The sequence below is a fragment of the Anabrus simplex genome, chromosome 7 (genome assembly GCF_040414725.1).
Source record: "Anabrus simplex isolate iqAnaSimp1 chromosome 7, ASM4041472v1, whole genome shotgun sequence".
Lineage (NCBI taxonomy): Eukaryota > Metazoa > Arthropoda > Insecta > Orthoptera > Tettigoniidae > Anabrus > Anabrus simplex.
The window spans coordinates 197,213,998-197,229,043 of record NC_090271.1 but is presented as its reverse complement, the minus strand read 5'-3'; the positions used below and the strand labels follow the sequence as shown (position 1 = coordinate 197,229,043).

Genomic DNA, 15,046 nt, shown 5'->3' with positions numbered 1-15,046 from the left:
GGCCATTTTTGTTCTGTACTTAACATCTCTTCAACACGTACTACATGTACGTAACGTGACCTAACACGTTGAAAGTCTGTTTCTATTACAATGCGGTCGTGAAAATTCAATATTCATTGACTTGCCCCACAACGGGCGACTTAAACGCACTCTACAGTGTGCTAGCAGCAGTGCCAGACCTGTAGCTCAGATCCTTTCAAACAGAACAAAGATGACCTAGGCCACCATAGCTCAATTGGTAGAGCAACCGACGTGAAATCGGGAGGTTGTGGGTTCGGATCCCACGTGTCTGGCTGGCCATTTTTGTTCTGTACTTAACATCTCTTCAACACGTACCACATGTACGTAACACGACCTAATATGTTGAAAGTCTGTTTCGATTACAATGCGGTCGTGAAAATTCAATGTTTAAAGATAAATATACTTTTTTTTTTAAATTGCTATTTGTTTTACGTCGCACCGACACAGATAGGTCTTATGGCGACGATGGGAGAGGAAAGGCCTAGGAATGGGAAGGAAGCGGCCGTGGCCTTAATTAAGGTACAGCCCCAGCATTTGCCTGGTGTGAAAATGGGAAACCACGGAAAACCATCTTCAGGGCTGCCGACAGTGGGGTTCGAACCCACTATCTCCCGAATACTGGATACTGGCCGCACTTAAGCGACTGCAGCTATCGAGCTCGGTAAATATACTTTGTAATTTCACCTAAGCATTTTAATATTGCTGAAGACGGAATTAAACATTTACTGTAAATGATCCATTAATTTGCTTAAAGCAAATTATAAGTATCAAAAAGGTGGAAATTTACTGTTATTGATTCAATGTAAATACTTACACATGGTCACAAATTGATGACCACAATATGGAATGTTTGATATTCATGCTATTTTCTGTATGTACCGGGTACTGCATGAAATGAAAATACAGAGCCTGTTTCCAGTCATTTGACCAGGTCAGGAATGGACTGAATGAAGCCCCCTTCTAGCGGCGAGGATGGGAATTGTGCCGGCTGCCGAAGCCTGTCGCACTCCTCTGGGGCAATGATTAATGAAATTAAATGATGTTGGAGAGTGCTGCTGAAATGAAAGATGACAGAAAAAACGGAGTACCCGGAGAAAAACCTGTTCCGCCTCCGCTTTGTCCAGCACAAATCTCACATAGAGTGACCAGGATTTGAACCACAGAACCCAGTGGCGAGAGGCCGGTGCGCTACCGCCTGAGCCATGGAGGCTCTGTATGTATTGTATATCTGCACTCATTATTTAGTGTTTTCAATTGGAGTTCCTTTGGTGAGCAGAATTCTGGATTCAGCAGAATTAAAATTATATTTGATATCCTAGGTAAGGCAAATAATTTTGATCATAATCCAGTTCTTACGTCAAATTAAATGCACACAACTTCCCTTCATGAAACATCTGTACTGTTTATTTCATAGAATTTATTCTAAGTATTTTTACATGTTATCTCTTGCTGAGTGATTGCTGTTTTCCTAGTTATTATATGTGGATATTGGTCTGCAGAATCATGAATAAGGAATGTTTTGTTATACAGTAACAGTATTTTCATCTAGCTTTTAACCTTGTTGCTCTAAGCAGCATATTCTCTTCTTACCTGTTATGGTCACTTTTTTATTTCAAACATCATTAATATTTTGTGTTAAAACTCTTTTAGCTTTCAATTTTTTTGTCAGCCGGCTTTCCACCAATATTAGAGCAAAGTCAGAACCACATAGTGTTAAGGCATATGTTATGAAGGTTGAATTTAAGAAGAAAGAGTTATCACTAAGTAGTCAGCAAATTTTAAAAGTAAGGACAGGTTAGTATCACATATTACTTAGCCTGGATAGATGGGAGTGTCAGGAACACAATAAAAATGAAATTATTGTCTTTGTCCTGAGGTGATGCGTATCTTGTTAGGCATACCCCCAATATAGGTGAGCTGCACAACCCATTTTAACTACATACCAGCCATCCTGCCATTCCTAAATCACTGGATAACTGGTAGTACTGGGAACTGAATTGGGCCTCCGAGGATGGCAGCCAATCATGTTAACCGTTATGCTATGGAAGTGTAGATGATTTTGTTTTTTTTTTTTTTTTTTTTTTTTTTTACAAAACTGTCTCCCAAGGGAAGTAGCTCAAAGAACTCAGTATATCCACACGACAATAATGATAAACATTACAATAATAATTACAATATTAAAATATAACAATATGATATAAAATTTCAAACGACACCTACAGGTGTGGATTAGGATGGTGATTCAGATTTTGACAACTCTTCCTTAGGACTATGGTGACTATCTCGTCTCATACAGAAGATGGAATGTGATTTTTTTTCCAAAATTCCTCAAAAAGCAAGGTATAGCACCTCGTGCTTCTATCAGTACACCTACTACATGAACGCATTTGAGCTTATAACTGTCTTTGAAATAATTAACAGTACTTTCATAGATAGCTTTCTTTTCTTTATCAACCTCCTCAGCTTGTTGAAGACCAACCTCGAATCGGACAGAAGGGTAAATTATTATGAAAATAGAAGAGTCTATTGTTGCGTATGAATTGTCAAACTCAGTTTCGATACAGAAATTGACAGAGCACTGAAGAAATTTAAGGAGGAACAGAGTTCCTGAAATTGATTATAAACCCTTCAGAATTATTGGATACCCTGTGAGAAATACCATATTATTGCCATTCCATTTACCAAGTAAAATGCCTGAGAGAGTAAGTGCCATTGGAAGTTCCAGAAAAGTGGATCATTTCTAGCTACCAACTAAAGTGGAAAGAAATTATTTTCTCCAAGAAATGATTTTATTCTTTTAATTTTACAAACTCAGTCATGGAATAAAATGCACAAATGAATGGAAAAATAAAGGAACATCTTGTATTTGCTTGATGGAAGACGATGGTGAAACATCTTGATTCTTGTTTCTTAATCTTCTTCTGTCACAACCTTCATTTGATCCTCCACATACTTGTCAGGTGAGAGCATGATGAATGTCATGGAAAGTAGCTGAGTGCTGCGACTATTAATCGCAATGTGGAACAATCGTATTCCTCCGCTACCTATTCTTCTTTATTACGCAATGTATAAATTAAGGGGTGACTTGGAACTGCAACATAGATGTAGAGGCTGCGTGTCTCACGCCTTCACAACACCCATCTTGTCCCATTCTGAAAAGAAAAAAAAAAAAAAAGAGTTATAACCAGTGATGGAAAAAGTACAAAATAAAAGTAACTGGGCTGAATTACAGTTATGTGACAAAAATTTTACTCGCTTACCAATGACCAATTAATTTTTCAACAAGTAATCAGTAATCTTACTATTACAGTTACTTTACAGAATGCCAGTCTTTAGGAAATTGCTGACTTTTCTTTTCACATGGGTCTGGAATCATACCAAAGATTTTGAGGAGAAAGGTATTACTTCATTTTGTGTGGTACTTTTTTTAGCATAGACATACTAAATGGCTATCATCACTAAGTATGACTAAGCATGGTACCTTGAAACTTTCAAAAAGATTGTTCCCTAACAAAGTTTCCATTTCACTCCCATGTTCTCATTATTTTGAGGGCCAACTAACTCAAGATATTGTATTCAAATAGGAAAGTGGAAATTATTTAACTGTTTCACAGTCACGTGCTTCTTCGGCTTTCAATTATCGACCCCGTGCAAATCTAGGAAGTCGTAGTTCACAATCATCAAACTCTCAACCGTAAAACAAGGTGTGATTAAATGAATGAGTGTGTGACGTATTCTTGGCTTTATACCCATGGTGTGACACATTGCTAGTGCTGGGCTCCAAAGTTGCTAAACTCTCAATGTGATGAATATCGATTACTACAATGTAACGATAACAATTTTATTTCAAAAGGTAAATTACCAGTAAGTCCGCATCTGTGGTGTAGTGGTTAGTGTGATTAGCTGCCACCCTCAGAGGCCTGGCTTCGATTCCAAGCTCTGCTACAAATTTGAAAAGTGGTTTAAGGAATAGAATGGGGTCCACTCAGCCTCGGGAAGTCAACTGAGTATAGGGTGTTCGATTCCCACCCCAGCTATCTGCGAAGTGGTTTTACATGATTTCCCATTTCCTTTTCAGGCAAATGCCGGGATGGTACCTAACCTAAGGCCACGGCTGCTTCCTTCCCTCTTCCTTGTCTATCCCTTTCAGTCTTCCCATCCCCCACAAGGTCTCCGCCGTTGGCTGTCCTGAGAATGGTTTTCCATTGTTTTCCATTCTCCCGCACTGAGGATACCAGGACAGTTCCTAGTATAGAATACGGCCGCCAATTCCCTCACCTTCTTCGAACATTTTCACTGTGTTAAATCTCCCTGGCCTGAGCAACGGCGTTACCGTCTAGGAGGCCCACTGTCCCCTTCAGGGACAGAATAAAAACCTGTGTAGATAGATTGATAGATAGTTAACAGCACATTAAAAAGTTAGCCTTCTTCTTTCTTCCTGATGTAAAATACATCTGTAGTTTCGGAACTGTACTTGGCTGATGAGTGTTAAAAAATGTAACAGTTTGTAATTAAAAATAATTTCTAGATGACATGTGCAATGATTATGCTTAATATTTCATTGTAAAGATATATGTACCTAGCAACATGAGTCTAACCTCAGTGTGAAGTCGATGGGTGATGCATTAGCACCGCCATTTTAAGGCACAAAATTCGCCGTGTTGCGTTTCTAACAATTTAGTATAACTTTGAACTCTGGCATGGTAGCACATTGTGTGAGGTGTCATTTGATTCATCTGAGTAAGTCGTACAAGTATACGTCAAAACAGAATCAAATAGTGAACCACGTGGTGCGGAGAAGTGAGAAAACGTTCTCTTTCGCAAAATACCGCGACATTTGGACATTAAATGGCTTCAGAATGATCGAAAACGCATTGTAGAGCACAGAGTAGCGTTTAAGAATTGCAAATAAAAAGACCAAAATCACCAATATCGAGCGTCAAAATGCTCCTCGGGAGCATCTCAAAGATGAGATGGCTGAAGATTATGAGGTGAAATTCTTACTGCTGGAGCCCCATCCGAGCGCATCTATTTCGCCAGTGGTGAAAATAGGGATGTTGCGATATTGTCAGTACTTTTCTATCCAAGATCAACTAGTAGTTGGTCTTATTCTATTCAAATCCATATTCGATATTTGAGTATCGATATTTTGTTTCCATACTTTGGTGGTAACGTTACTGTGAGATGATGTTACCGATATCGAAAAGATCGTTAGGAAAAATTAAGGAATATTGGTATTAATTGAACAATGTGTACCCAATTATAATTAAGATCAAACTTCGTGAATAATTATTACCCGCCGTAAAAGAAACGCACAAAGTATTTTATTGCAGAGAAAGGGTGGGACCGATCACAAAGACTATGTCCTTATATTATTCACTGTCCCTTCGGTTATCTGTGTTGTATGTGTGTCTTGCATGAGTTTAGCTGCTGTTGGCTTGTTGCATGTTGTAGACATTTTTACTCTGCGGGTAAATCTTTATTTTACATCGCATAAATATTTCTGTGTTTGTGTTTTCTCGTGAAAGTGAAAATGGCTCCTCCGACTAGTACAGTGTGGATGTACTCGACAGAAATAGTGCAGTATCACAGTGTGCAACCAATGTTCTAAACACGCCAAGTTCAGTGAAAGTACAACAAACCTTTGATCATGATTTTACACACAATAGGCCCTATTTTGATCGTTATATTTGATCCTCTTAATTATTTTGCTTCTCTTGGAACTTTGTGATCCCAAATTTAACACAATTCAATGTAATTTCGAATCCTTGTATTTTTGAAAAATATAATTTGATATAGAGAAATAAAAATATTTTGTTTTGATAATATCGGCATATCGATACTTCCATTAAGTACGATATCAATATTCAATATCGATATTTTAGTTTATCGGAACGTCCCTGGGCGGAATATGATTTGGAACTCATGGTCTTGAAGATGTGTACATTTGTTTAAAATTAAGACACAACATATCAGCAAAAAGGAAATTTCAAACCCAGGTTGACAAGATATTTTATTTTCACAATACCTATCATGTAATACATAAACTTTGTCAAAACTTGCAGCCGTGATCGCGACTCAGTCCCAACCGATCTTTCTTTTTATAGTTGCTTTACGTCGAACCGACTCAGATAGGTCTCAAATGTCAAAACATATCGGATGTAATGGTTTTCAGGCGTTTGCTCTATTAACCAGCGTTTTGTCTTAGGCCTGACACTAGACACTAGATGCTGGTTAATAAAGCAAACGCCTGAAAACCCTTACATCCGATATGTTTTAACATTTTTGACATGCTCTATTGGTGAAAAATATCTAATTTAGAATTTTCCATTCAGATAGGTCTAATGGCAACGATGGGGTGGGACAGGGCTAGGACGAGAAAGAAAGTGACCGTGGCCTTAATTAGGGAACAGCCCCAACATTCGATTGGTGTGAAAACGGGAAACCATCTTCAGAACTGTGAGTCAAGTTGTAGCTACTCGGTGTTTACGTTGGAATTTGTGGAGATTGTTTATGTAGTAAAGAACTGTATATTGTGTGCACTTACCTTGATTAAATGGGTGTGATAAGAGGGGAAAGAAACGCCAGGATATTCGTAAACTGTGGATAGCTGGTGGCCGGGCAGGTGATACTCGGAATCTTACCACCTGCAACCCCCACCCTTCCACCATGGCGCAACAGCCTCGAAAGGCCTTGGCCTACCATGCGACCGCTGCTCAGCCCCAAGGACTACAGACTGCGAGGTGTCGTGTGGTCAGCACGACGAGTTCTCACGGCCATTATTCTTAGCTCTCTAGACTGGGGCCGCCATCTCACCGTCAGATAGCTCCTCAATTGTAATCACGTAGGATGGCTGAGTGGACCTCGAACCAGCCCTCAGGCCCAGGTAAAAATCCCTGACCTGGCCGGGATTCGAACCCGGGCCTCCAGGTAAGAGGCAAGCATGCTACCTCTACACCGCAGGGTCGGCATCTTAGCACCTGCACAATATGTTTCAAACAAGAGAATTTTGAAAGAAAGTCATCTTCTGCGACGGTCAATTTTAATGTGGTTGAGTGCAAATGTACATCGAATATCTGTGAATGAAAATCCACAGCCTGTTTCCAGTCATTCGACTGGGTCAGGAATGGAACGAATGAGGCCTCCATCTAGCGGCGAGAATAGGAATTGTGCCGGCTGCCGAAGCCTGTCACACTCCTCTGGGGCAATGATTGATGGAGGACAGATGAAATGAAATGAAATGAAAAGATATTGGGGAGTGTTGCTGGAATGAAATATGACAGGGAAAACCGGAGTACCCGCAGAAAAACCTGTCCTGCCTTCGCTTTGTCCAGCACAAATCTCACATGGTGAGATCGGGATTTTTTGAACCACTGAACCCAGTGGTGAGAGGCCGGCGCGCTGCCGCCTGAGCCACGTAGGCTCTAGGATAATACCGTGTCTGTTAATATTAGTGATGTGCGCGAGTGATGCCTGGAATCGCGGTACTCGATTCTTTCGAGGCCAGGCTCGGACTCGCTTCGCTTGCGAAGGCTCGATGATAGTAAGGCTCTATAAGATGGGTATGCTTAGCCGCCATTTTGGTTCATACATGGCGCAATGGGCCATGTGATCAAACTCTAGTTTCTCCTACTAGCGCTCACTTCGTCACATTGAACGTATTGCTTTAATCACCGCGTGCAGGGACAGAGTAGTGTCATATTTGTGTGGATATTTATTACATAATGGTGGGTTGTTTTGCACCTAATTGTAGTAATATCTCTACTGCGGGATACAGGTTGTTTAGATTCCCTTCTGGTCTGCATTATGCATCCACTCCCTATGCTACACCTTCTAATTTAACTGCTGACCCTAAACCTGCATCCAGCTCCCACTGACACTTCTACACCCCTTAATTCAGTCACATTGATCATTCAATATTCAGTTCTGCCCTCAAAGTCCGGGAACAGGAGTTCAACATCCAAGCACCACAGGTACAATATTTTTCAAAACTAACTTCATATGACAGAAATAATTTGTTTAACGTTGGTGGTAGTACAACAAATGCATTTTTGTAAACTAAGATCTGTGGTAGGCTTACATGCAGACAGGTACATGACATTTCAGCGTTATTTTTGTTCGATGAATATTTTTCTTGTTATTTCGACAACATTGAAAATAGCGCCGAATCAATTTTACGCAAGTGTGAAATACCGACTGAGATCATGTGGTATCAAAATCTTCTATCACAATTTATATATCTTCGACACTGACCGATTACCTCGTCAAATTCCACGATTTAAAATTGACAGTAGCCTATATCAATACCACGGTGTCCCTCATTTCATTAGACGGTATGGCGGCGCATAGCTTACGAACAACCTGTCTACTTATCAATAATATAATAGTAAAACAACGATTTATTAGTAAGGTATTTCTTCTAATATTTATCCAGTGAGAGTACATGCCTAGTTTGTTTGTTTATTAAAAGGCAAATTATCAACGACCTTGTTTTTATAATCACCGTCTCGAGTAAAAATTACACAATAATGTACGAAATACACTAATATTTATGTTGTGTAACCGTTTGAGTAATACTGAGAATGAGTATTTTTACAGTATGTTAGTTTAGCCTTATTTTCTAGCGTCGAGAACAGTAAAAAAGAGGAATATATAAGGCTGGGGCAGTCAACCGCCTTACTAACATAGTGCAGGAATGAACCATAATGGCGGGCGAGCATACCTAGTCTTTAGAGAGCCCTAGATGATAGCATGACGTCACACGTTCGCTCACTCGCCGGCTCGTAGATGGATGAAGCATGCGTACAAGCGGTCGCTGAGGGTTTATGGGATTGCGACAGCGCGGTACGACATGAAAAAACTGAATGAATGCGGAAAAGGAATACCTAAATTTGATAATAACTTGAGAACGATAATAATGCCACTTAATACGCATAATAAGATATGAAAATATCCGTTTACAGCGTCTCGCACACACTTCACTGAATATGCCATCTATTCTAATATTGATAATATAGCTTATCTGGCCTTCATAGCCCAACTTGGCCGGTTCGATACTGGTTTATTCCGGTAGTATTTGAAGGTGCTCAAATACGTCAACCTAGTGTCGGTAGAATTATTGGGACGTAAAAAATCTCCCGGGGGACTAAATGCGGTACCTCGGCATCCCCGAAAACCATACAAATGTACGTACTTGGACGTAAAAGTTATAACATTATTATTATTATTATTTCAAATCCCTGTCACGGTATGTATGTTGTAATTAGTGTATTTTAAACATGTGCTATTTTTTTTTGTTAGGGGTTTACGTCGCACCGACACAGATAGGTCTTATGGTGACGATGGGATAGGAAAGGCCTAGGAGTTGGAAGGAAGCGGCCGTGGCCTTAATTAAGGTACAGCCCCAGCATTTGTCTGGTGTGAAAATGGGAAACCACGGAAAACCATCTTCAGGGCTGCCGATAGTGGGATTCGAACCTACTATCTCCCGGATGCAAGCTCACAGCCGCGCGCCTCTACGCGCACGGCCATCTCGCCCGGTAACATGTGCTATTTGTAGACTATAGACGGTATTTCTGCACACATTGTATTGCTTCGCTACTGGTAAATTATATCTCATGTAGCCATTATGCATATACACGGGCGTAGATGTGCTAATATGATCGGTAGTATGACAGTTTTATTGTAACCATAGCCTATTGCTAACCGTGCCAAAGCCTACAATCGTCCGGGGGAACAGGTGAATTACAGCAGTTTATATGTACATCTTACTTTCGGCAGATATAATGTCGGGTATTAAGAAGAGGCGTCCAGAATATGACGTACGTTCACGCAGCAAATCAGCGGACAGAACGTCATTCTGTTCTAGCTAAACAGCTGACAGTTTGTTAGTAAGTCACAACCTTTAGTGCCTATGATGATGATAATAATAATCATAACAATCGAATTATTGACGACCGATGACTGAACAACATCAATCATCAGCAGCAAACATATTGCACTCCACACCACAAAAATATTCTGTGGGTGACCCTGAATGCCGTGCACTCCAGTACAGTAGATTTTAGTTCTAAGGCATGTCCACAGATAGCGACACCAGTATGCTTGGACTCGAGTCTGGAGTCGAGTAATACCGATTCTAAGAGCACATTACTCGATTCTACTCGATTCCGTCGCTAGCCCATCACTAGTTAATATTATGTTTATGTGTGGCCAAGAACGACTGCTGTATTCGAGTTCTGTATATCGATACATTTATGGCTCAGCGCTCCGTGCTTCTATCTAGTGAGCACTTAGTCAACTATAAGAACGTGCTTTACGGTTATATACTAGTGCTGCCTGGTGTTGTATTGATTAATTTATTTATCAGAAATTCACCCAATTATCTGCGTTCTCCCACGAGGATGACAGAAGCGAAGGCATTCACATAAAGACAAAATATGAAGAGTTCTCATATGATTAAAATAAATTAAAATATATATCCACTATAAAGGAAAATAATGTCAATTTTAACGGCCTTAAGAGCGTATTAACTGGCGAGTTTCACGCCATTTGTAGTTCTGGTAACATGTGTAGGAAGAATTTAACAGTTAGAAAATATTATTAAAATTTACTTAGGATCTCTTCAGCTAATGGAGTTTCACTAATCAATAATATAAAGTACGAGTAGAATTACATTGGCTTTCTGAAACCCGTCGAACGCTAAATGAGCAGTTTTTTAGACATAAGTTACTGGCTGCTAGGTTAATTGCGTAATATAACTCTTACATCAGCCACCTGATGTCGACCTAAATCGTTTTAAGTGTATTATTTATCAGCCAAATATAGCCATGATTCCATCGCTGGAAAATTGTAGACATCCTACTTATGAGGCAAGAATCGATATCGGTAGACGTAGGTATTTTATAATCACTTTTTGCTAACGGTGTATTCGAAACTTCTCTGATAATAATAATAATAATAATAATAATAATAATAATAGCGTAGTTCGGGTCATGTGACTGTAAGCTAGCATTCGGGAGATGGTGGCTTCAAATCCCGACTGAGCAGAGTGTACTTCGGCTCAACAAAGGCTAGTTTTACTGGCCTTACAGCTCTGCATTCGGGAGGTGGATGGGATAGTACCCACCGTCGGCTGTTTTGAGAATGGTTTTCCGTTGTTTTCCATCTCCTGCACTAAGACAAATGCTGGGATAGGTCCTTTTATAGACCATGGCCGTCATCCCTTCACCTTCTCCGCACCTCAAATCATCGCTTCATTCTCCTTGGCCTGAGAGAGAGAGAGAGAGGGCATAACGCTCTAAGAGGCCCACCCCACCCCTTCAGGGTACGGAATGAAAACCTTTTAGCAGTAGTTCAAATCCCACTATCAGCAGCCCTGAAAGTAGTTTTCCGTGGTTTCCCCATTTTCACGCCACGGCCGCTACCTGCCCAAATTTAACCCTTTCCCACCCTTGTCACCGAAAGCCTTCTGCATATTAATGCGATGTTAAACCACAAGCCAATAATAATAATAATAATAATAATAATAATAATAATAATAATAATAATAATAATAATAATAATAATAATAATAATCAACATCATCATCATAATGACAATGTAATTTCATACGTAACTATCGCTGAGATTGAGAATGCAAAATAGCTGTTGGTGAAGATAAGATAAAAACTGAAATGCTGATACTAGGAGGAAAAACTTTGCTAGAAGCAACAAGAAGGAAAAATATCAAAGTGATACTGTTCTTTACGAAGAGCGATAAAGAAAATGTAGAGAACTACTGACCCATAAGTCTGCTTTCACATCTTTAATCGCTTCTGACCATGATTGTTAACTAACTGGTAATTTGTAGGAAAAAAACTGCAATTTTACAATAAATATGAGTTGCTGGTGGTAAAAAATTAAAATCTTGACTGCAGAACTTGTAAAGAAGTAGTGATTTTTAGAACTGAATGTACATCACGAGTTTTGGATAGAGCAACTTGACCAGACCATCCTAATGTGACTTACCAGCAAACAAAAAAAAAAAAAAAAAAAAAAAAAAAAAAAAAAAAAAAAAAGAAACGTTTAAAACTTTTTGAGAGACAAATGTCCGCCTGTGTGGTGTAGTAGTTAGTGTGATTAGCTGCCACCCCCGGAGGCCCGGGTTCGATTCCCGGCTTTGCCACGAAATTTGAAAAGTGGTAAGAGGGCTGGAACGGTGTCCACTCAGCCTCGGGAGGTTAAATAAGTGGAGGTGGGTTCGATTCCCATCTCAGCCATCCTGGAAGTGGTTTTCCGTGGTTTCCTACTTCTCCTCCAGGCAAATGCCGGGATGGTACCTAACCTAAGAACATGGTCGCTTCTTTCCCTCTTCCTTGTCTATTCCTTCCAATTTTCCCATCCCCCCTCAAGGCCCCTGTTCAGCATAGCAGGTGAGGCCGCCTGGGCGAGGTACTGGTCATTCTCCCCAATTGTATCCCCCGACCCAAAGTCTTACGCTCCAGGACACTGCCCTTGAGGCGATAGAGCTGAGTCCGAGGGAAAAACCAACCCTGGACGGTAAACAGACTAAGAAGAGGATGAAGAAGAGATACAAATTTTAAGAGATTTTCGAAAGTACCTTACGGAAAGAAATGCCCATCCTCTGTACTGTCCCTTTTTAACACTATCAACAACATCCCAATTTCGACGAACGATTGTGAACGAAACTTCTCACAAATGAACTTGATCATGACTCCAACAAGAGCATCATTCCATTTAACCGCAGGTACAAATCTTACGATTATCGAGTTGGTTAGCCCTCCTATAAGACTCTTTAAATCTATGGATTATGCGCCCTCAAACCCCATCAATCCTCTAAACCCACCAAATCTCCTGGCCAGAGAGAAGGCGTTACCTTCTAGGTGGACCGCCCCTCCCCTTCGGGGAGAGGAATGAAAACTTTCCCCTAGTCCTATGGATTATGTGAAATCATGGTTCCTTAAAGGACGGCGTCTGGTGACAGAGAAAGCGTGAAGATGCAAGTGATCGTACTCTACTGACCGTTCCGAAATTCTTGTAAGCAGGTTATCAATAAAATATATTACCAGTACGTGTTTATATTTGCTTGCGCGTTCGTCGTATTTTAAAATGCAAATATATTTTTTTAGTTCAAACTGAGAGGACCTCTTAATTATTATTATTATTATTATTATTATTATTATTATTATTATTATTATTATTATTATTATTATTATTTTAGAAAAGGTAAGCTTTGGTGCAGCTGACACAAGCTAAAGTCTTCTACATGGATATTCCTTCTCGTTGTTGTTGTTGTTTTCGTTGTTGTCGTTGTTAATGATTTGTATTAGAAAGGAAGAAATTTCTGTCTGTCAGCGCTGTACACATTATTTTAAGAACATGGAAATAACCCGATACTCTTATCTCAGACTTGCCGCTTGTGCCATCCGGGCTCATTTTTATATTTAGTAGCGGGCTCAAATGACGGATGTCCTTTCTCTCATCATGTGATAATAACACGCGATCTTTTAGGATTCGAATCCCGTTCGTCTGAGTGTAATGTCAGTAACTAATCCAGCGGACTAATCATGCCCAAGAGTGAAAATTATCTGATAATATGTACTAATATATAGTATATCCTAAATACATAATTGCAATTCATAGACCGAAAGATTTGGATACGCGGTTTGGGTCACGAAGCTGTTAACTGGCATTCGGGAGTTGGTGCATTTTTTATTTTATTTTTACAAGTTGCTTTAAGTCGCACCGACAAAGATAAGTCTTATGGCGACGATGGGACAGGAAAGGGCTGGGAGTGGGAAGGAATCGGCCGTGGCCTTGATTAAGGTACAGTGCCAGCATTTTCCTGGTGTAAAAATGGGAAACCACCGAAAAGCCAATCTTTAGGGCTGCCGACAGTGGGTTCGAACCCACTCTTTCCCGAATACTGGATACTGGCAGCACTTAAGCGACTGCAGTTATCAAGCTCAGTGTTAGTGGATTTGAATCCCACTCTCGGTAGCCCTGGTTTTCTGTGGTTTCCCATTCACACACCAGGTAAATGCTGGGGCTGAATCGTAAGGCTACGGTCGCTTCCTTCCCAATCCTAGACCTTTTCTATTCCATCGTCTTCATGAGGCCAGTCTGTGTCAGTACGTCATAAAACAAAATAGGAGAAATTGTAATTCATGGGATCTTTGTATAGATGTGTCTAGATTCGTAATTAGGCCTTTCCTCTCCCATCGTCGCCAGAAGACCTATCTGTCTCGGTGCGACGTAAAGCCAATTGTACAGTACACATTCGTAATTGGTACAGTTCCAGCATTTTTTATAAAGTGAATGGAGGAATATTACATTCAGGATTATTGCTGTCGGAGTAGTGATTTGAACTTCGGATATCTGAGTTGTGCGGCCCCACTCACTATCGTGGAGACAGAATTAGAAAAAATATTTATAAAACATTTTAATGTTATCTAGTTATACAGGGAGAAGTGTTGAAATCTTAAGCAATAAATAATATAAGTTCATTGTAGTTATAGACAGATGTGGACATTAAAAACGAGAATGGTCTAAAAAGAAAGCAATAATTCATAAGTTTGAGCATAACTAGAGTCAGTTTAGTCCGGCCCCGCGTTGTAGGGTGTAGGGAGCAACGCATCCGCTTGTCACCCGGGTTCGATTCATGGCCGAGTCAGGAATTTTTAATTGTAATTGAATAATATCCCTGGCCTGGGGACTGGGTGTTTGTGTCTTCCTTAACGTTCCTTCCCTCACATTCAACACTTTACACTTCCGCAATTACACTTACACGCAGGTTCCTCTAAAATGGTGCAAGTAGTGGTAGAAGATCTGTAGAGGTCAACGCCACGAACAAACATCATTAAAAAGAAAAAAAGAAAGAGTCGGTTTAAACTGATGTACACAGTATAGAGAGTTTTCTTCTCATATGTATGAGTTCGCTAACAAAAGGACTACTAATAAAAAATATGTATCGGCCACGGACAACCTTGTCACTGCTGAAGTAGTAGCTTAATCTATCCGATAA

General features: G+C 40.1%; 1 protein-coding gene across 2 annotated transcripts in view; it reads right to left on the bottom strand.

Moving 5' to 3' along the window:
* Positions 1 to 2,788: 2,788 nt before the first annotated feature.
* Positions 2,789 to 15,046, bottom strand: part of LOC136877456 (retinaldehyde-binding protein 1) — a 146,028-nt gene continuing 133,770 nt past the window's right edge. For both annotated transcript variants that reach the window (XM_068228654.1, XM_068228655.1), the window contains exon 8: positions 2,789 to 3,173. In XM_068228654.1, the coding sequence (XP_068084755.1) occupies positions 3,142 to 3,173 (32 nt within the window). In that variant the 3' untranslated portion in view covers positions 2,789 to 3,141. The remainder of the gene's footprint in view (positions 3,174 to 15,046) is intronic.